Source organism: Drosophila busckii, chromosome 3L (genome assembly GCF_011750605.1).
Source record: "Drosophila busckii strain San Diego stock center, stock number 13000-0081.31 chromosome 3L, ASM1175060v1, whole genome shotgun sequence".
NCBI lineage: Eukaryota > Metazoa > Arthropoda > Insecta > Diptera > Drosophilidae > Drosophila > Drosophila busckii.
In genome coordinates this window covers 9,706,916-9,727,874 of record NC_046606.1, presented here as the reverse complement: position 1 = coordinate 9,727,874, position 20,959 = coordinate 9,706,916, and the positions used below count along the sequence as shown (strand labels likewise).

The 20,959-nt window shown below is 43.8% G+C and overlaps 5 protein-coding genes across 5 annotated transcripts; 4 read left to right on the top strand and 1 right to left on the bottom strand.

The window, feature by feature from the left end:
- The first annotated feature begins 229 nt into the window (after positions 1-229).
- On the top strand, positions 230-9,907 carry LOC108600825 (tyrosine-protein phosphatase 1). The gene is made up of 10 exons (XM_017988617.2): positions 230-563; positions 4,418-4,810; positions 5,370-5,477; positions 6,367-6,459; positions 6,514-6,655; positions 6,715-7,564; positions 7,622-8,307; positions 8,367-8,985; positions 9,046-9,223; positions 9,288-9,907. The coding sequence occupies exons 2-10, from the start codon at positions 4,661-4,663 to the stop codon at positions 9,375-9,377; spliced, it is 2,916 nt and encodes a 971-aa protein (XP_017844106.1). The 5' UTR covers positions 230-563; positions 4,418-4,660; the 3' UTR covers positions 9,378-9,907.
- Positions 9,908-10,089: 182 nt separating this feature from the next.
- Positions 10,090-10,603, top strand: LOC108601049 (RING-box protein 1B). Its single transcript, XM_017988941.2, has one exon. It carries the CDS (start codon positions 10,143-10,145, stop codon positions 10,539-10,541), a length of 399 nt encoding a protein of 132 aa, XP_017844430.1. The 5' UTR covers positions 10,090-10,142; the 3' UTR covers positions 10,542-10,603.
- LOC108601048 (cell division cycle 5-like protein) lies at positions 10,557-13,337 on the bottom strand. Its single transcript, XM_017988940.1, has 4 exons — positions 13,248-13,337; positions 12,914-13,179; positions 11,422-12,857; positions 10,557-11,367 (listed from the first exon to the last, which is right to left on the bottom strand). The coding sequence occupies exons 1-4, from the start codon at positions 13,290-13,292 to the stop codon at positions 10,643-10,645; spliced, it is 2,472 nt and encodes an 823-aa protein (XP_017844429.1). The 5' UTR covers positions 13,293-13,337; the 3' UTR covers positions 10,557-10,642.
- A 234-nt stretch (positions 13,338-13,571) lies between these two features.
- On the top strand, positions 13,572-17,485 carry LOC108601100. The gene is made up of 5 exons (XM_017989015.1): positions 13,572-13,754; positions 13,834-14,299; positions 14,357-16,641; positions 16,699-16,896; positions 16,956-17,485. Exons 1-5 carry the CDS (start codon positions 13,683-13,685, stop codon positions 17,193-17,195), a joined length of 3,261 nt encoding a protein of 1,086 aa, XP_017844504.1. The 5' UTR covers positions 13,572-13,682; the 3' UTR covers positions 17,196-17,485.
- A 248-nt stretch (positions 17,486-17,733) lies between these two features.
- LOC108600676 (G-protein coupled receptor Mth-like) lies at positions 17,734-20,874 on the top strand. The gene is made up of 9 exons (XM_017988381.1): positions 17,734-17,850; positions 18,416-18,926; positions 18,991-19,150; positions 19,206-19,382; positions 19,447-19,707; positions 19,758-19,840; positions 19,896-19,984; positions 20,046-20,240; positions 20,463-20,874. The coding sequence occupies exons 2-9, from the start codon at positions 18,432-18,434 to the stop codon at positions 20,635-20,637; spliced, it is 1,635 nt and encodes a 544-aa protein (XP_017843870.1). The 5' UTR covers positions 17,734-17,850; positions 18,416-18,431; the 3' UTR covers positions 20,638-20,874.
- The last annotated feature ends 85 nt before the right edge of the window (positions 20,875-20,959 follow it).

Genomic DNA, 20,959 nt, shown 5'->3' with positions numbered 1-20,959 from the left:
CTGAATTTAAACATTAAGCTTTATTCAAATCTCCCGCCTACAAACTGCTCAGTTTAATATGCTTGCAACATGTTCGAGCGCTATCTTATCGATGCTTTGCAATAACTATCGCGCACGCTCGATAGTGTCGACAATCGCCCATTTTCCACCTCCAGCTCGCACGCTTTTCTGGATGATACTTGCCAGTTTCGGTATAATTTCTGTTCGGCTCGGTGTGCAATTAATCTGCTTTTGTTGTTTTTATTAGTTTTCTTTAATTTTCAAGTGTACAAATTGCTAAAAATATCAGCAAACATTGCATAAATGTGTGCACCCTTAGACTAACTTTAATATCAACAGCAAAGTCCTATAACTTTACGTAGTTTCCGGCATTTTTCTTGTGTTCTCGTAATTTTCAATTCACGGCCCCGTGTATCTCAATCTTTGCGTTCGTCGGTGTTTTGTGAATGTTTTGTTTTGCATTTAACACATTTTTAATGCGTTAGAAGTTACGTGTTTGTTTTTGCTGGCGACTGAAGCAAGTTCCTCTTGTGCAAGGAAACTACAAATGTTAAAAACATAAGGTGAGCCCGCAGCTTAAACTCTTTTCCTTGTGTGTGTGAGTGTGTATGCTTGTGTGTGTGTGTGCTGTCCGTGCCCTTAGATTATTATTATTATTATTCCCTCTTCCTGCTGTACACACTCTTCCTCTCCCTCTCTCGCTCACAAGCGCTCTTCAGTTGAATGCCGCCTACACAAGAACATCTTTCAGATGATGAGCTGATGGTAGAAAAGAAGAAAGAGAAAGAAGAGAAGTACTTGTACTCTTTGTTTTTGTATTTCAAGCATAAAACACAAACACACACACACACACACATGTATGTATGTGAATTCAATTAATCATTGAATATTGTATTGTGTTGGAAAATGGTTTAATAAATTACAGATTTCTATGCTCAGTGACCAGTAGGCCCGAGTAGATTAATTTGCGTTTAACGTTAACAGTTAAATGAAGAAAGCACTGAGCATTAAGAAAACCACAACAAACGTAGCGTAAACTAAATGAAAAAAAAACAGCGCTTGTTCAATATATATGTGTGTGTGTGTGTTAGTATGAGCGTGTGCCGCCCGGGGCTGGCAGCTTGGGTCTCTTTACTCGCGTACTTGGCCTGGGGGCTGCTGCTCAATCTGCTGTGCTTGTTGTTGTTGTTGCTGCATGTGAAATATGAACACGAAAATAGCATAAGAATTTGTTCGCTTCGTCGGGGTGCGCGCTGCGCCGTCAGCAGCAATAAAAATTAAAAGGCAAACAGCGATAAGCATGCCCCCTGCTCCTCTCCAACCATGCAACCAAGCCCTGGCCCACATAGCAACCCTGACGGCACATAACGGTTAAAGTACACACATAAAACCAAACAAATGCAAATGCAATGAGACGCAACATTATTGATGCGTCGCCAGCACGACAAATTCAATTGCATTTCCAATGCTATTACGGGCTCGGTCCGCCCGCCCCCAACTGCTGCGTCTGAGCTTTTAAAATTGAAATCGATGTTTTGTCCAGCTTATGGCTTTAAATTAGAGATTGCCTTAGAAACAATTTTGAGTGATGTGCCCCACTTGCAATTGAGTGGGGCAGCTGTGTCTAACAAAAAATCAAACGCTTGTTGCTAGGTTCTCTAGCTACCCCTTGCTCCCTCCCTGCTTTACTCTATGTGGTTTTCCGTTTCATATTACGTTTCCTTGCCTAACAAGTTCAACGCCTGTGGTTTCAATAGCTCTCAGTTGGAATATAAACAAACAAATTGCAAAGCACTCGCTTTGTTTATCGGCAGATGTCTGCCTACCTTGGTTTCCATTATCAGCTTTGAGTCATCAGCATCTCTTTTATTATTATCTTGGGTTAGTCTGTCTGTCGTCTGTCCCCAAGTGCTCAAAAGTTCAGTTTTAAACGTTGCAGCTCAACTAGCTGGCCAATTTCTCCAACCGGTTTCATGTCATCAGCAAAGTCACCTCCCTCTCTCTCCCCCCTTTATAATCTACGCTTGCAGCTCCATTCAGCATCAGTAAGCGAATTGTCTTTTTTATTTTCGCTTATGCTGCCATTTCTCCCTCAGCGGGTCACGCGAGCAAAAGTAGAAAGAAAACATAAGCTGCACACTGATTCAAGTGCTATTTACATTAAAGCAAAGAAAGTCAAGCTGCTTAAATGTCCTCCATTCATGACTTTTGCACCAATGTAAATCCGCAACGGAAACTCTCAACATTGCGCTGCAAACAAACAAAAGCAAATTGCAAATTGTATTCAAAAACATATACATATGTATATATATGTATTGACATATACAGAGCGCAACATATGTAAATTCATTTTTTTGCACTGTGAACCAATTTTGCAGTTTTGAAGAGAAAGGTGAAACGAAAGGGGAAGGGGGCATAGGTAGCATCCGAATATCGGTCAACGAACTAAGAAAACCTTTATACGTTGCCAGGCCAATGCATGTTTACTTGCATGTGTGTGTGTGTAATTAAACAATAAAAACCGGACAGCTGAGTTTTGTTTTTATTTGTTGTTCATTTCGTTTTCAATCAAAAGCTGCAAGCTGAGCAGCTGCCTCGCTCTCTCTCTCACACTCTTCCCCTCTTGCTCGTTTGGCCTCAACAAGCTTCGACTTGCATTGGCCATAAAGGGAACACACTCGTCTGTGCAGCGGCGTAATATAAAAGCCGTAGCCACAACACACATGTGTCTATAAGGCTTCCGTTCAAATATGGCCAGCCCCAGTCCCCAGTTGGTTCCCTAAAGTAAAAACTCGGCAATTGGCAACGCCATGGGCGTGTGGGCGTCATATAACAAATGACGTAACCTCGTTTCCACTGTTGACTGTTGTTCTTTCAACCTGTTGAACATGCACACACAATCTACAAAATTATCGACCCATTACAAACTGGAAACGCGCTCTAGACCGAGTGAGAGAGAGAGCGAGCGGAGCAAATTTGCTTTGTATGTCTAACAAATTTGCATGGGTCTGTTGATAACCCCAAGCTCCCTCCAAGTACAACAGCTGCCTAATCAGCTTAGCCTACAAAAAAAGAGCAAACATTTGGTAATGAGATTGGCCTGTAAATTGCTCTAACCTAACACCAAATAAAATAGTTGCTCCATATATAGCAACTAAATATATATTTTTAGTATGTGAATTTGTATTGGTGACAATTTAAAATGTTGTGTGAAACGTTTAACAATATTGCGCAGAACTTTTTCATGCAATTGGATTTTCCCCTTCGACTTAGTTCTTGCGAATTTATTTCAACCGACTGCCAGCCAGCCGGAAATTGTGTATTAATATATAGCACAGAAAGCAAAAATATCTTTATCTATCACATGTACAAACAAAGTGTCGGCTTGTGTCGCTGTCTCTATGTATAGCAACAAATTATATTAGTTAACAAATTGCATAAATGTATAGAAATGTGACCAAGCTATTGATATCTCTAAGAAGCGTCAGTTGTTGGTAAAGTATTGACCTTGCCTGTGTGTTTTGTATTATTAGGAATTAATATTGTTTGCTTAGTTATTAAAAAAAATGAAATTCCCATTAAACGCTTCAGCTGCTTTGTTTTAAATTCGCAATGACAGCGCAGAAAACAAAGAAAACGCTGCTTAATGACTTTGGCCTGGTTAAACAAATATATATATATATATATATATATATATATATATATATTAAATATATATATCCAACTGATCGTGTTTTAAAGCGATTCGTAGTACTTAGCAAAGTATTTAGTTTAAGCCAATTATATACAGCGCATCAATCATCAACGAATTATTTTACATTACTACAGTTACATGCTTACGTATAGATACAAATGTATCTACGTTCTTAATCTCTGCTGCGTGCTTGTATTTTTATTTGTATTTGTATGCGTTTCAATGCAGCAGTCGCAACTGAAAGAAAGAAAGGAAGTCAATAAGAGACAATGACAAAGTTAGTCACCTTACACTTGTCAATATATTTATGCTTCAGTCTGTGTTTCGTAGTTGTTAGTGCGTGATAATATGCTACACAGCGAGAGATCTTTAGACCAATGTTTTCAACACTTTTAACAGCTATGAAGGGATGATATAAATCTAAGAAAAAACATCGACGAATTATATGGGGTATGGTTTAACAAAAGGCTACAGTATATTGAATGGTTGATTAATAAATCATTAAACTTGATATGTAATTGTGTAAATGGATTTATTATTTTACTGTTTGCTCTAAAAATTATTGCGAAAAGTCCAAACTATCAGAAATAAATTATGGATAATAGATGTATATATAATAGTTATTATTTACCACATCGACATAAGGAAAAATGTTAACAAAAATAAATATTATTTAATCAATATAATTTAAATATACTTTAACTAATTCTGCTTTTATTACAGCAATCAAGCCGCTACGAGCCAACTCAGCTAGACACAATTTTGTCGAGCAGTGCATCCATCCAAAGTCTTAGCCATAAAACGTGAACGACGCGTCCAAAGTCAAAGTCTTGCCATTTTATCGAATAAACAGCAACAATCAACTGCCAGCCAACAAAAGGACTCAACACAAAAGAATTAAATATACACATATATAAAGATATATATTCGTAGCAACTATTATTGGGGGCAATATGGAGCTCGACCATGTTTGAACGGTTCCGTTTGAGCAACCTAAGCAGAAACTATCGTTTACGCGGAGGCAGCTCAGAACTGGCGCGCGATAAGAAACAACAGCGGCAGCAATGCGTCACCGTACTATTCCTAGATGACATCACGCACACCTTTCGGATTGAGGTGAGCTGCCACAGCCCCACAGCCAAAACTGCAACTTCCAGTCGAATCAATAATTTGCGCCTCCTTAATTCGCATTTCAAATGCGCATATTTATAGCAACTTTTGCTTTTGTTTAAAAAGCAAAGACCCCCAACTATAGAAAGTCAGTAGCTTTGTCGTGCGTTACGTACATTTATTAATCATTGTTTACTTTCGCACTTGAAAATTGTAATGAGAAATGTGCATCTCAATTTAAATCTCACTTTCATCTGGGGGCGTCTCAACAGCCACAGACAAACAGACAGACAGACAAACAACTCACAGCCAGACACGCACTTGTCTTTGTTTATTTTTTTGTATATTATATTCATTTTTCACGTTTCTCTTTACAAAGATCGGCATAAAGATAATGGCGTGCACGAAATCTGTTTATATGACTTTTATTATCAATTTGCTATGACAAAACAATCAACATACGAGTTAAAAATGCGCAATTCAACTGAAGAAAATAGAAAGCATTAGCATTATAATTTCATATACAACTTTGACATAATTGTATTTAATTCCATTTGCTTTGTAGAAACGTGCGAAAGGCGCTGAGCTCTTAGATCAGGTCTTTCAATATCTCGAACTATCCGAAAGGGACTATTTTGGCCTTTTATTTCCACAGAAACCCGGCGATGTTGTGGTAAGTAAATAAACTAGTTAGTCAATAATTGATCGTTTTCAGATACAACGTTTCAATCAACTTTAAATTTTTATTGAGTTTTATTACAAACAATTTGTATTTAAGCATTTGAAGTACTGAATTAATGCAAAAGTAATGCTCAGAAACATTTTATTGAATTGTTTACAATATAAAATTAAACACATCCCTATCTAAAATAAACAACAACTCGATTTTTCAAAAAGGAATATCTTATTTAATGACTCAAATTCAATATTTAATACAATCTTGCGCCTTCGAGCGTAGCTTCAATGTTGTTGTTGATGTTTAGCTAAGTTAAGAGAGTCAGCTCCTACTTAGTTTCTACCTGCTTACATATATCGCTTAACGCAGACAAAATAACACCCAACCCACCCACAACGTACGATGCACATTGAGCGCTCTCTAAGCGACAAAGCAGCGTTGATATCGCTCGCGATCGAGCGCGTACGAACTTTAGTTCTCACTAGCAATTGAGCGAAGAGCAGCTTACATGTGTGAGTGTGTGGGAGGCTGGCAGGTCTGTTCTGTACGGACTGTTGGCGAGTCCACGTGCTGCGAGAATTATATTATAATAAATATTTTAAATATGTTTACTAGCATCCAACTATTGATCTGGTTTGACCAAATATTAAAGACTATTGTATTTTATTTGTTTATTTTTTATAGTTGCAATTAATATGCTTTTCAAATTTGTTAATATAAGAACAACAAGTTAGACTATCAAGCTCTGCCATCAAAACGATGCAACATATTTTAGAGCCCTGCAAGAAGAAAAGTTTGTGGAAGAGTTTATTACCATTAACTTTAGTTTACATTAAAATATATTATTTAAGCATGTGATTAATTATTGTTATTTGCAACTTTGCAGAGATGGGTCGACGCTCAAAAGCAATTCAAGAAGCAATGCAGCAGCGTCTCGCTTGACCACGATGCCGTTCCATTATTAGAGTTTAGGGTTAAGGTGCGTATACTCAATTGCTAAATAAAACAATAAACTAATTAACTTTGCTTTTAGTTCTATGTAAGCGATCCCAGCCGTTTGCAGGAGGAGTTCACACGCTATCAGTTCTATCTGCAGATAAAGCGCAACATCTTGCTTGGCCAACTGCCCTGCTCCAGCAACACCCAGTGCCTGCTTGCCAGCTACACCGTGCAGTGTAAGTGTACACTGGATTAAATTGCTTTGATGATTGTTAATTGACTTTCGTATTTGCAGCGGAATTAGGCGACTTCAATGCCGTGGAGCATCAGCCGGGTTATTTGAGCAATCTGCAGCTGCTGGCGGATCAATCACCGGAGGCAGAGCGTAAAGTCTGCGAGCTGCACAAGCTGCATCGTGGTCAGCTGCCCGCAGACGCGGAATATAATTATCTGGAGCATGGCAAGCGACTGGAGCTATATGGCATCGATTTGCATCCAGCCACCGATTCGAATGGCAAGGAGCTGCAGCTGGGCGTGTCAGCCATAGGATTGCTGGTGTTTCAGCATGGCTTGCGCATTAATACGTTCTCCTGGAGCAAGATGGTCAAGGTGTCGTTCAAGCGCAAGGATTTCTTCATACAACTGCGACGCGAGCCCAGCGAAAGCTACGACACGCTGCTGGGCTTCGGCATGAGCAGCCACAAACATGCCAAGGCGCTGTGGAAGAGCTGCGTGGAGCATCACAGCTTCTTCCGACTGAAGCGTCCACATCGCCTGTCGCGCTTCCTCAACATTAGCTTGGGCAGCAAGTTTTACTATTCGGGGCGCACGGAGCTGCAGGCGGTGCAGGAGTCCAAGCAGCGCGGACGCATACACAAGGTGTTTGTGCGCTCGCCCAGCAAGCGGCTGCTTGCCTCCGAGGGCGGAGCAAGCAACTCCCTCGATGGTGCACATCATCAGCTGCAGAATGGCACGGGCGGCAGCGGATCCGACAGCGCCGCCTCGCACAACGGCAAGCCGTCCACCATACTGACCATAACGAAAACGAGCCGTCCACATGACACGTCCAAGGTGACGTCCAAGCAGGCCGACGCCATGCCGCGCAAGGCCTGGGAGCAGCACAGCGATGAGTACGATATACAACTGTAAGTCCCTCGGATATTGAAATATATAAATTTATATTAATGCAACAAACTTTGCAGCGATGTTGGCTTCATTGAGCAGTGCACGCGCCGCTTTGACTCGGGCACGCCTTCGCCTATGCCGCCGGCGTATAGCTCGGGCCAGCACAGTCCGCTGCTGCTGCCCACGACCATAGCGGATGCAGTGGGTCAGCAGCAGCCAGACAGTGGCAGCGATTTGATTACCATGCGCTTGTTAGCCGATGATCAGGGCCGCTATGGCTTCAATGTGAAGGGCGGCGTTGATCTGGGACTGCCCGTGCAGGTGTCCAAGGTGGTGCCGCATACGCCTGCAGATCGCTGCACGCCGCGTGTCTGCGAGGGCGACGAAGTCGTCATGATCAATGGGCACAGCACGCTTGGACTGCGACACGAGCAGGTGGTGGCCATGATACGCGATTGCCGTAATCAGGCGAGTGGTGAGCTGCTGCTCACAGTGCGTCCCAAGCGCTGCGCCCCACTGCTGCTGGAGGAGGAGCCGCTTTATCAGTACGTGCCCGAGAGCGATGAGATTGGCTCGCACTCGAATCTGCTTGACGGCGATGCGCTCTTCACACAGAGTCTGCTGCTGTTGAGTGATGGCCTCGCCTCAGGTGCGCTGCTGGCGCAGTACGAGCTCATGTATCGCAAGAATCCGGAGCTGGCTATCACAGAGGCGCGTAAGCCGGCAAATGCGCCCAAGAATCGTTATCGCGATATATCTCCATGTAAGTGGCCATAATTCCATTGCATCTCTCATAGATTAACACATTTGTTTGCTCTTTAGATGACTGCACACGTGTCTCGTTGGTGAACTCGCTGACTGGCGACTATATCAATGCCAACTATGTCAATATGGAAATACCTGGCGGCGTGGTGAATCGCTATATAGCCACGCAGGGACCGCTTGCCAGCACAACAACCGACTTTTGGCGCATGGTGCAGCAGGAGAGCAGCCATCTGCTGGTTATGCTCACCACGGTCATGGAGGCGGGCCGCCAGAAGTGCCACCAGTACTGGCCTGTCACCGGTGAGGAGCTGCAGCTGGGCGATGGCTTCTCTGTGCGCTGTCTCAGCGAGAAGCCCGACGAGACGGGCAGCTTTGTCTTTCGCGAGTTTGTGCTGCGCGACAAGCACGAGCAGCGCCACATACATCACATGCAATACCTGGCCTGGCCAGATCACTGTGTGCCCTCCGATCCCAATTTGTTTTTGGAGTTTACGGAGCGTGTGCGTGCCGCACGCAATCGCACGCTGCTGCAGGAAATCGAGGAGAGCCTAAAGCAGGTGCGACTGCTGGACGCCGATGCGGATGACAATTTGGGACTCATGAGCGAGCGCAAGTGTGCAGCCAGCAATGGCGCCACGCCCGAAGACGAAACGCCGGTGTCCACCAGCGTGCATCAGTAAGTTGGAAGAGCCCAAATAGTCAAGCGATCAGTTACTAATTTGTTATATTTTGACAGATGCATAAGTGCCGCCAATCCGCCTGTCATTGTGCATTGCTCAGCTGGCATTGGACGCACTGGTGTGCTCATACTTATGGATACGGCGCTAGCGCTTATGGAGGCACGCGAGCCTGTCTATCCGCTGGACATTGTGCGCACCATGCGTGACCAGCGCGCCTGCATGGTTCAGAATGTGGTAAGTGGCCAGTTGCTACTCCAACTCAAGCTCTCCTATTAATGTCTCATCTTTTCCTTTCCAGAGCCAATATCGCTTTGTTTGCGAATGTATTTGCGCTGCTTATATGAAGATCTCGCGCAGCAGTGCGGCCATCAACGACGATGATGATTAGCTCCCCCTCCAAGTTCTATTAGCGGACAATCTAAATACAAATCTTCCCTACTCTATATCTATATGCCGTCTCTAAGTTGACGCCTGCGGTTACTCTCAATCTTTATCAAACAATTATGATACATATACTTATATTTAAAATGCAAACCCCAATCTTATTGTTAGTTTATATTCTTAGTAGCTATAATGTATGCTTCACCATTATGTATATCATTATGATTATTATTATTATTATCACTATTGTGTCTCTGTATGTATTTATGTCTTCTAATTGTATATCGCATATGGGCAATAATCCACGCAAGTGCTGCTGAAAACTCCAAGGAATCAATTCTAAAATTTACAAAATAAAAACATATATTCTAAAGAACAAAACTACCTAAAAATCATGATGTATACAAAAACGGAAAATGCGCATTGCGTTTAAGATCAACTGCATATTTATTTACTATATAGAGCAGCGAAGCGATTCGTTAATAAATTCTAAGTAATTGAAAAAAAAAGAGAATTAAAAACTGTTAGTATTTTAGCACCAAATTTAAAACATATATACATATTATATATGATGAAAACTGCAAATAAATAAATATGTAATTCCAATTGTTGTTGCTTATATGCGGGAATAATGTTGGCAAAGGATCAGTTGCTAAAAATGTAAATTCAATTGATTTACTTTGCTTAGGCATAGCTTTATTTTCTTTTAAAGTCACAACATTTTATACATATAAATTATTAGTATTTAAATCAATTGTAAAATTGCCCTAAAATGGAAGCCAATAGCAAAGCAGCCGAAGTGTCCACCGAAGAGCTTGTCGATGTGGAGGAGACAGAGGACTTCCACGACATTGAGGAGTTCAATGATGATAATGTAGCCTCAAGCAGCGGGCCGAAGAAAGAGGAGCGCTTTACGGTTAAGAAGTGGGTGGCGCATGCAAACTGGTGCTGGGATGTGGCTGTGGACAATTGCGCCATCTGTCGCAATCATATCATGAACTTGTGCATCGAGTGCCAGGCTGATCCCAATGCCAACAAGGATGAGTGCACTGTGGCCTGGGGCGAGTGCAATCATGCCTTTCACTATCACTGCATAGCGCGTTGGCTAAAGACGCGTCACGTCTGTCCGCTGGACAACAAGGAGTGGGTCTATCAAAAATACGGACATTAAAGAAATCATTTCTGTTTTTTTGTAGCATATATTAAATATTTTGGGCAAAGTACATGTTTAATGCATTAACTCTATTTGTGTGTGTGTGTGTGTGTGTCTCTCTAGGATTCATCTGATTCGGTCGACTCGGTGGTCGGCTGTTGCGACGACGACGCCGCTGGCGACGGCAGCGAGGGAAGCTCACCTCCATGCAGTTCAATCTGTTCGTAGAGCGAGTCCCGCTGCTGGGCCAGATCTGCATACCTTTGCTGCAGCTCCTTCTCACGCTCCATCTGCCGACGCACATCCTCTTGCAGCGCATCAAGGCGTCGCGGCACTGCAACCGCCTCCTGCAAGCTCAAGAACTTGAACGTGGAGAGCGACACAGAGTTCTGTTCAATTTGCGCATAGGTTTCCTGCAGCTGCTTCATGAGCACCAGTGCTCGCGCCTGGTAACCGCCTGTGAGTATCTTTAGCTTCTTTTCAATTTTGCCACAGCGCTTGGCCTCCTTGGCCATGTGGCGTCGATTCGTCTCCAGGCGTTTCTCCGCCGACTCCAAACGATCCTTCTTGCTGGCCAAATTAGCGCGTGTATAGCGATGCTGCGATGGCAAATAGAGCACCTGGCCAAGGCACTCCTGCCACACCTGAGCGTAGACATCCAGCGGCAGCTCGCCATGCGCCATGCGCTCTCTGACTACTTCCATTTCTTCAGCAAGCATTTGCTTAGCATCCGCTAGCTCCTGCTCAGAGATCTCCTCATAAGGATTGGCCTTGAAGTAGCTCTGCAGCTGCTCTAGCTTCTGCTGTGACTGACCAGGCACCGGATCTCGCACAGAATCGTAAACTATAAGAAACAAACTTTAGAAATTGATCTTCTTTAGTAGACAAGTTTACTCACGCTGCATGGTAATCATCTCATGCTTTATTAGCTCCTCCGCCTGCTGCTGCTCGGTGAGATTTTGCTTCTCCGCCTGTGGTCGCAGTATCTTGGTGTTGACTTCAATGGGACGCGGCAGACTGCGTTGTATGACTTGGGAACGCTTGGCCAGTTCGCGCTTGCGTTGGGCTTCCTGTTCGGCCAGCACGCGTGCATCCACATCGGCTTGATCTTCGATGGCGGGTGCAGCATCTGTTTCCATCGGTTCACTGTCATCCTGCTCCGGCACCACAATCTCGTAGTCGTTCCTTGGCGCCGGCAGCGTGGACAAACCTTCGCGTAGCGTGGACTTTACTTGCTTCTGGTAGTTCTTGTACAGCGCTGGCGTCTCAGTGACGCCCATGTTCTCCTCCGCATTGATGCTCAGCTTGTCGCGCACATTGGCGGGAGTGCTGCCAGCTGCGCCTGTCTTGGCCACGGGCACCAAGGCTCCCGAGGCGGGTGTTAGGAAACCAGATGGTGTGGCACCGCCGCCTTCGCGTTGCGTGCGGAAGGGCGTGGCAATCACTGTGTTGGGCGTAGCAATAGCTGCCGCTTTGGGTAGAACGCCCGAAAAGTCCGGATTATGTAGTGGCGTATTGATGCCGCCCTTAAGTGGCGTCTCTGTGTGGGTGAGCGCCATCATATTCTGCGCCTCCTGCATTATGCGATCTGTGTAGGGCGCTGGCGTACGCGGAGTGGCAGCAATTTGGGGCGTTATGGAGTAGTCCGCCAGCAGCGCATCTGTGGTCTCTATGCCACTTTCGCCAGCGATTTCTTTGGCCATTTCACTAGCGCGTCCCAGCTTAACCACCTGCTGCAGCTCCTGATCCGAAATCTGTGGCGTGGGTAGCACTAGCTTGGAGCGCTTGCGTTCCGGTTCCGCATTCTGCAGCATTGCCGTGGGCACTTCGTTCTCCTTGCGCTGCTTGAGCTTCTGCTTGTCACGCTTACGCTCGCGCTCCTCCTTCTCGGAACGCAGCTCACCATCCAGATCCTGTTGGCGCATTTTATTGAAGTCTGGCTCCTTCTTCTGCAGATGCTCTTCGGCTGTGTCGTAGAAGCCCAACGCCGGGCGCTTTTCAAAGGGTATCTCCGCATTGTAGTCAATGCCTTTGATGCGTTTCCGATTGCCACTGCCAATGCCGGCAGCACGCAGCTCGCGACGCTTCTGCAGTGTAGCCAGACGACGCGCCTCTTCCAACTGCTTCTCACGCGCTTTGCGCTTGGCCTTCTTGCCTTGGGTATTGGCCAGACGCGCACGTGCCTCGGACAACATTTCCAGCTCGTCTTCGTCCATATCTTTGGGATCCGGGCGCGCCGGCTTTGTCTCTGGATTGGGATCAATTTCACCCGGCTTTAGCTTGCGCGGGTCGTCCATGGTATCCTCGCCATCTTCCTTGCGCTGCGCCTGGTCACTATTGAACAGCCATATTAATTATTTATACTTTACAACATCACATGCAATACTTACAGCAAATATTCATAGCGCTCCAAGCATTGAGCTGCCGTGCGTCCAATAATTGGCGCTATTGTGCGCCATTGTGTCGGCATCAGCTTGGCCAAGTGTAGCAGCTTCTCGTCTTCCTCGCGGGACCATTCCGTCTTCTTGATGCTCGGGTCCAGCCATTCATACCAACGTGCCTTGCACTGTTTGGCGGATTTGCGATGCAGCAATGAAGCAATACGACTCCATTGATTTTTGCCATATTTCATTACCGCCGCCTTGAGAATCTCATCCTACGTTTACCAAAACGCGTGTTTTAGTTAATATATGTTAAATGAAAGTGCAATGTTAGCAAACCCACCTCAGTGTTGCGCCAGACGCCGCCTTTGATCATTATTCGCGGCATGTTGCTATTTTATATTATTTAATTTCACTTTAAAATGGAGCAAATTTGTGGCAATAAAAAAAAATAGTGTAAGCCGCTGCAATTAAAATCGCGCACTTAACAACACTGTACATTTGCCGGAGAGCATGTTCGATAGTTTTTGTTTCACTCGCACTTAGTGCAATTTTTTATTGCCACACTGCTCGCACTTGTTTGTTATCGGTCAGCTGTGCTTTGCTTATGTTTTGATATTTACATCTGGCAATGACGTGTCTGCAAATAGATACGTATTTAACGGGAAAAAAGCTAAGTGTGCAGACCTTGCATTTGATATCAAATCAGATTTTAATGCTTTTATTTGTTGGCGAAATGTAATGCGGAATTGCAAGATGCAACAATAGACCTTATCAAATGCTGTACAATATGAACGAGGCAGACGTGGATGTGGCGTTCTCTAGCTTTTATAGCACAGTGGGCAATCAGGTGAGCATTAACCTACTCATTGCAGCAAAATAATGCTGAGCCGCCCTTTGTGATTGTTGTTGTTATTGCAATTGTTTAGCTGCCGCATACAGAACTGTCGCTATGCACGCCCACGTCCACCTTACACGACAGCTTTGGCGGTTTCTTTGAGGATGATCAGGCGCTTTTGTCGTTGCCCACAACAACGTCGACGTCGGCAATAGTTGAAGCCAGTTGCATACCCTTTGTCCAGATACACACAACGGACTTGCAGCAACAGTGCGAACCGAACAGAAGCTATCGCAATGGCTTTCGACGCAAGACAGCCGAAATCAAATCGGAGGCAGAGCTCATCAAGTCCGAGCTGGCTGAAGCGGCGGCAAAAGAGCGCACCAATGCCACGCCCACGCCGCCAACAGCCAAGCCCATGAGCACTGATGGCAGCACCGAACTGCCGCTCAACAAATGTCCCAATTGTCCGTTTCTGAGCCTCTGTCAGCTAAAAACGCAAAATCACATGAGCAGCTGCTTCGGTGTGGACACCCAACAAAGGTTACAGTGTCCGGGTAATTATGCAATAATAGATAAATTCGTTTGAAGATTAACCCAACTGTTGTTTGTAGGCTGTGCCAATGTTTTCTATCACATGGATGTGTTGCATTTGCATCTTAGCACGGATCATCAGCTGGAACAGCAAGAGATTTCCACACTGTTGCGTACCATGCCCGACAAGTCCAGCGAGGGCGCCGCCAAGCGCCCACAGCAGCTGGCGCCGCAAGTGCCAAAAAGTCGCATATTTATCAAAAACGTCGACTGTCTGCGGGAGCCGCATCGCGAGCAGGATGTCAGTCAGCTGCCAGACTTCCTGCCTATGCTGTCCTCACCCGTGGACGGCAGTGCGGGCAGCATACTTGATCTGCTAGACGATGTAAGTGCTGTTGAGCCAGCCAATACAGTGACGTCTAGCCTGAAGCCAGTAGGTCAAAAAATATCCATCAAGAGCGTCGATGTGCTTAGGGAACCAGCGCTGCTGCCCTATGACTTTCAGCTGCCCACTGCGACAGTGGCAGATCAGGCACTTCCTCCGCTAATGGTGCACAACAATTTGCTGGAGGTGCAGCCAGAAAAGCCACGACAGCCCAAGATTTATATACGCAACGTGGACATATTGAAGGAGCCAATGCTGCTGCCCGATATGGGCTTTGCTGCGCCCGTCTCCAGCGTCACAGGTCCAACTGAGGTTTTCAATGCGGATGCGCTGCTCACTCCCACAGGATCGGTGGGTGCATTGCCAGGCTTTGAGCCCACACTTGCGCCCTTGGCCAACATGTGTAACGAGCCCTTCAGCTTTGATGCTGTACTCAATGGCGCTGGCGCCGTTGGCAGCAGCAACACTTTCAGCGCTTTGGACTTGGACTTTGGCGTGGACTTTGACAATGGCGTACAGCTGGTCACAGAGCCGACACCTCCGCCAGCTGAGCATGCAATAATTGTCAGCAGCGCACAGCAGCTGAGCGAGCTGGCGCCAGTGCCTGCGCATGAGCTCAGCACGCAGCTGGAGAGTTTTCTGCCCAGCACCGCTCAAACGGGCTCGAGCTCATCCAAGCAAAAGATCTTTATTAAGAATGTGGACATACTAAAGGCGCCACAGCGTGGCACGCTGCATCTGCGCACTGTGGATGAGCTGAATCTAATGAACCGCAACGAAGTGGAGCATCTCATTGTGCCACATCGTGAGCCACTGTCCATGGAGTTGCCCATCAGCGCTACGACTGCAGTGTTAGAGTCGGGCTTAGTGAACTTTGAGCAGCAGCAAGTGTCACTGCAAGCGGTACAGCCCACACCAGTGCCAGCTCCGTCGGTTGGCTATGACGATGGCTATGATCTGGCGCAGAACTTGGAATGCTGGCCCTGGATGGAGGAGACAGTAACCGAAAGCATGACGGTGGCCGAAACCGAGCAGCCTGCTGTTCAGCTGGAGCTGCCGAGTTGCTCCGATGATCTACTGATCAAGGACTTTGCGCAACTTTATACGTCATCAGCAGCAAGCACAGAAGCGGCTGTGCCTACGCTATTGCCAACATCACCAGTTGCTGCCAGTGTCTCGTCCACTGAAGGCAGCCTGAGCAGCTTGCCGGTGCCACCACTAGTACCATTGGCTGCTGAGGCTGCTTCAGCTGTTGCTCCAGCTGCTGCGGCAGCAACTACTGGCGATGGCAAGCCCGCACGAATTTATGTGGCCAACAATTTGCTGCCCGCCGTTGCGGATGCAACACAGGCAGCTGTGCAGGCGGAGGAAACAGTGCGTCGCACTTCTGTGCGTGGACGACCTTATGGCGCCAGGCAGTCCACAGGTCAAGCTAAGCGATCAAACCAAAGTGTCAGCCAAGTACCAGAGGCTGGCAAGTGCACCATAGACGGTTGCATGTTCCGCTTCAGATCGCCTTCAACTTTGGAGTATCACAGTCGCTGTCACAATGGCGCCTTGGGCTCAGCGCAGCCCATGATCTGTCCCGAGTGCAAGTCGACGCAGTTCAGCAACTGGAATTGCCTGCATACGCATCTTTGGCGCACACACGAGATTGACATGGAGCTCTACTGCTGTCAGCTGTGCAGCTTCAAGACGCCCATATACTCGCGTCTGGTGAACACGCACGCCAAGATTCACTCCGAGGAGCGCAACTACAAGTGCGAGCAGTGTGGCAAAGGCTTTAAGAACACCAAGCAGCTAAAGAATCATCGCCGACTGCATCGCACACAGGGTCTGGGCATGCCCAAGCCCCAGCTGGACTCCAGCATAGCAGTGCATCGTTGTGACGACTGCGGCGCTGCCTTCAAGCAGCGCAAAACGCTGCGCGAACATCTCTGCAAGCAGCGCAACGAGCAGCCGCAGTGCAGCAACTGTCAAGTGAGTTTGTTTATCATCTTCGCCGAATTCGTTCAGTAACTTTATTTTTATTGGCAGCGCGTCTTTAGCTCCAAGAGCAGCTTGAAGCTGCACATGCGCAGTCACCAGGATCAGAAGCGCTTCAAGTGCGACAAATGTGAGCACGAGGCCAACGATCATAACGCCTTTCGTCGTCACCTGGCCACGCATCGTGAGTCCAAGCGCTACGCCTGTCCGCACTGCGACTTTCGTGCCATACAGAGCACAGCTTATCGGGTGAGTTGAATTTATTTCGATCATTGCTGAAGAATTGATCAAATATTTTTAATTTACAGATACATCTGGAGAAACGCCATCCGGAGCAGGAGCTGTCCACCATCATTCACAAATGTAATGTGTGCAATTTTTCGAGCATTAATCGCGGCCTGCTGCTGGTTCATCAGGCCAAGCACGAAGCGCCAGCCATCGAATCGTCCAAGATTAAAGTCAAAAGCAATCTGTTGCTAGCACATTCCACAGGCTTGGATCAGACTGGCAAAGTGTTAATGCCGCTAGAGAATGCTCTCAATGCTTAGAGCTTACTAGCTTACAAATACATTGTATATACTAACTATAAATTAAGCTAAGCTTAGGCTAAGTACACGTTGCCGCTATTTCAAATGCGCACTGTAGAGATTTCTATACCAAAACTATGAGTACATAAGAACTTTATCGTCCTTTCATAAGCTAAGCCCAATGAGTGTCATTGTTCAGTTTTAAAAGATAGTTTCTGCTGCGGCTAGTTCCGCAGTGTTGTTTTTATAGTTTATCAACTTCGATTTACCAAATAGCGTTATTTTTTGTTAGTGTACATACATTTGTAAATCTGGTGTTGTTATTTTGTATATATAATTAAAATTATGAATGTTCTGTATGCCAACAAAAACAAAATACATATATTTTAAACTTAGGTACTTGAATTGTTTTAATATTAAAATAAGAAATAAACTTTTAAATTCTTCAAGCCAAACATCAACAGATTCATTTAAGTATAAATATATAAAATATAAATATATTTTTAAATTACTTTTAATCTCATTTCAAACACGACAGAAAACGATGTTGGTAGGAATAATGCTAGTTTTAAAATATTTAATCAGCTGAGTTCAGAGTGAGAAATTCAAGCAGTCTTTCGTATAATCCCCAGCGCGACGGTATTCGCGGATAAGCTAACGGGCTTGCACAAAATAAGTAATGTTTTTATTATAATATATGTACGATATACATATATAGTATATAAAATCTATTTTTAGTACATTTAGTGTACCGACCGTAACTAAGTTTGGTTTTGTGACTTGATCCTTTTATTTCAATAAAATTTGTAATATTTATCTTAACACCTTAACACTTAATACAAATATGTTTATTAACGTAATCTTATCTGAAGCTGCATAATTTGTTTTAATTCGCATAAAACTGAAATTGTGGATACGCCCTAGTAACATACATAATACATATTGAAGTATTCAGATGAACTTATCAACAAGGCTGAACCTTGTGTGACACATACTTTTGTTTATAATTATAACAGGCAGTGTATAGTATTTATTAAGCATCTTGAAAGATATACAATATTTCCAGATATTAACATGTGCAACAATTATCTTAAGTGTAAATAAAGTCTAAATTCTTTACTCTGAGCAATATTACTCACAATAAAAAAGTAAATGCAATTTTTCTTCATTCAATAACATTCATTGCATAAATAAGTGCGCACTTTAAATATCTTATAATTTATCTTATTGCATTTTCAAAGCTGAACAAATTTAAGAATGAAAACTATAAAAGCAGTGCTGCTATCATTGTCATGCATGGGCATAGCTAGAGCAGATATACCTGGATGTGATTACTTCGATACAGTTGACTTGTCCACGAGCACAAAGTTTCCAAATGGCTCCTACTTGTTTGAACATATGCTCATCCCTTCAGAGCTAACTGCAGAATATGACTACGAGATTCTTTCGGATGGGGATACAAGTTCAGTACCAAACCATGTGAGAGGTTGTGCCTGCAGGCTGCGAAGCTGTGTGCGATTCTGTTGCCATAGAAACCTCAGGCTTGTGGATGGCGAACGCAAATGCAGTGGAGATATTAAGGCAGCGACTGACTTTGATCCGTTTATTAATGTAACCCAAGCTGATGGCCAAATGGTGAGAAAGCATGTGCTGGATGAGTTTGTTGTGCAGGAAAGTTTGCCAGTGCCTTGCTCAGCGCATTTCTATCTAGATAATCTGAATAATAAAGATAATGACTGGACTTTATTTGAGGTTGGAATACCACATATATCTGCTGTAGCAATAAATTTACTTTTTAGTGGAAAATTTATTTCAGAATGGATCCCTACTACGACACATTGACAATCGCATGTTGTCCAAGCAGGATTACTGTCTACAGCCGCATACGATAGAAACACCCAGTGAGGAGATGCAAGTTATGCTAGTGCCACACAATTGCATGCAACAACCGAAAGGCCTATGGGGCAAAACAATATGTAAGTAGAATTATAGTCAAGAAATTTAATTCTCAATTGATTTGACTATTTTCAGTGTGTTGCTTTACATTGATTGGACTGGTTTTAACCTCCGTCGTATATCTGTCTCTACCAAAACTACGAAACCTGCATGGTTATTGTCTGACATGCTATTTATTTTGTCTGCTAGTCGCTTATTCTGCAGTGCTCTTGGATATGTGGAAGATGATGGAAAATAATTGCAAGCTCAATGGTTAGTAATATTTTAAAATACAATTTCTCAACATGAAAAACTGAAAAACTTATATCTTATCTAGGTTATGTGGGATACTTTGCAGTAATGTCGGGATTTCTTTGGCTGACAGTCGTTAGCTTTGACTTGTGGAACAGTTTCTGTGATAGAAGCTTCAACGTTCATACACTAGGATTTAAGTTTAGAATCTATAGCATCTATGCTTGGGGCATCGCATCGCTGTTTACTATAATTGTCGTCATCATGGATAATGTTTTGGATAAAAATAATGAGCAACACTTGCAGTACTTACCTGGATCAGGACTTTATAGTTGTTGGATAAAAAGTAGTGTCTAATTTTTATAACTATTAATTACTAACTTAAATCATTAACAGCTGAGGATTGGTCTGCAATGATATATTTCTATGGACCCATGTCACTACAAATCATTTTTAATGTAACGATGTTTATTTTGACGGTATTGTATGCTAATATATTTCATTTTCCGCTAAGAAATAAAATTTTGAATGCAGGCAGTACGAATTGTGGGAGTAAGGAAGGAGATACGAAGCTTTGCACTGCGTCAGGAGCGTCAACAAAAACTCAACTCTGATAAACAGACGTAAGACAAGATTATCGTATTTATATTTTTTATTTATACATAACTTTATTTTTATTTTTAGTTATGGCTTGTTTGTGCGCCTCTTTGTTGTCATGGGTGTTACGTGGACCTTTGAGATATTCTCATATTTATCTCAAAACTATGGAGTTCTGTCCAAAATATTTAATTTCTTCGATTATATAAATTTTTCCCAAGGAATTATTATATTCGTTATGTTTGTACTCAAGCGCAGTGTCTTGAAACTAATCTCAGATCGGTAAGTGCAATTTTACATTCTCGAAACTTTTTTTATTATTTTAAATAAGACAAATATTATATATTGTAATGTCAGATTTAATTTTATTTAAGTTCCAGTTGTTGAGTTCTTCAGGCTCTTTGTTCATTATTGAAGAAGAAGTGTTCTTCTTTCGGTGGAAATATGCCAACTTGCCTCCTTTTACAAAATACCATGAATTAATCAAAGCCTTTTTGTTTGCAGAATTCGTCAAAGGAAAATTAATAAGCAAGATCCGTGGTCGAAGACGGTATATACATCGGCTAGTAGTCGTTATAGCAGCCGTAAAGATATAAAGTCATTGCGAGTGGTGAATAATAAGTATTTATCCAATGCTAACGAGACTCATTCTGATTGCTCTGCCAATTCCGAGCTTTGAACCGAATATGTACGAACCGAACCGAATATGCATTAATATTGCGGCTTAAGCTCGAATTAGCAGCAATAAAATAAAATTAATTTATATTGCTGTTGATTGGAGCAACAAAGCGCAACTGCGATTTAAGAGAAATGCCATATAATATTTATTATTCCACGAATTTATAACTTAAACAAATTACTATTTGTATTTATCTATTTAAGCTGATTAAAAACTGCAGAATAAAACAAAACACGTACACAAGGGATGCGTATGCCTCAAGCTCCTGTGTGGGATCTTTTTTGCTTACTAGCCTAATATTAAGAGAACTTGTTTGTCGATC

Coding starts and splice junctions, on each gene's coding strand:
- LOC108600825 (XM_017988617.2), top strand. CDS start 4,661: ATGTTTGAACGGTTCCGTTTGAGCAACCTAAGCAGAAACTATCGTTTA. Junction 8,308..8,366: donor TTATCGCGATATATCTCCAT/GTAAGTGGCCAT, acceptor TTTGCTCTTTAG/ATGACTGCACACGTGTCTCG. Junction 8,986..9,045: donor GTGTCCACCAGCGTGCATCA/GTAAGTTGGAAG, acceptor ATATTTTGACAG/ATGCATAAGTGCCGCCAATC.
- LOC108600676 (XM_017988381.1), top strand. CDS start 18,432: ATGAAAACTATAAAAGCAGTGCTGCTATCATTGTCATGCATGGGCATA. Junction 19,708..19,757: donor TTATAGTTGTTGGATAAAAA/GTAGTGTCTAAT, acceptor AATCATTAACAG/CTGAGGATTGGTCTGCAATG. Junction 19,841..19,895: donor TAACGATGTTTATTTTGACG/GTATTGTATGCT, acceptor TTTTGAATGCAG/GCAGTACGAATTGTGGGAGT.
- LOC108601049 (XM_017988941.2), top strand. CDS start 10,143: ATGGAAGCCAATAGCAAAGCAGCCGAAGTGTCCACCGAAGAGCTTGTC.
- LOC108601048 (XM_017988940.1), bottom strand. CDS start 13,292: ATGCCGCGAATAATGATCAAAGGCGGCGTCTGGCGCAACACTGAG. Junction 13,180..13,247: donor GCGTCTGGCGCAACACTGAG/GTGGGTTTGCTA, acceptor TGGTAAACGTAG/GATGAGATTCTCAAGGCGGC. Junction 11,368..11,421: donor TGAGATGATTACCATGCAGC/GTGAGTAAACTT, acceptor TGTTTCTTATAG/TTTACGATTCTGTGCGAGAT.
- LOC108601100 (XM_017989015.1), top strand. CDS start 13,683: ATGCTGTACAATATGAACGAGGCAGACGTGGATGTGGCGTTCTCTAGC. Junction 14,300..14,356: donor ACAAAGGTTACAGTGTCCGG/GTAATTATGCAA, acceptor TGTTGTTTGTAG/GCTGTGCCAATGTTTTCTAT. Junction 16,897..16,955: donor TACAGAGCACAGCTTATCGG/GTGAGTTGAATT, acceptor TTTAATTTACAG/ATACATCTGGAGAAACGCCA.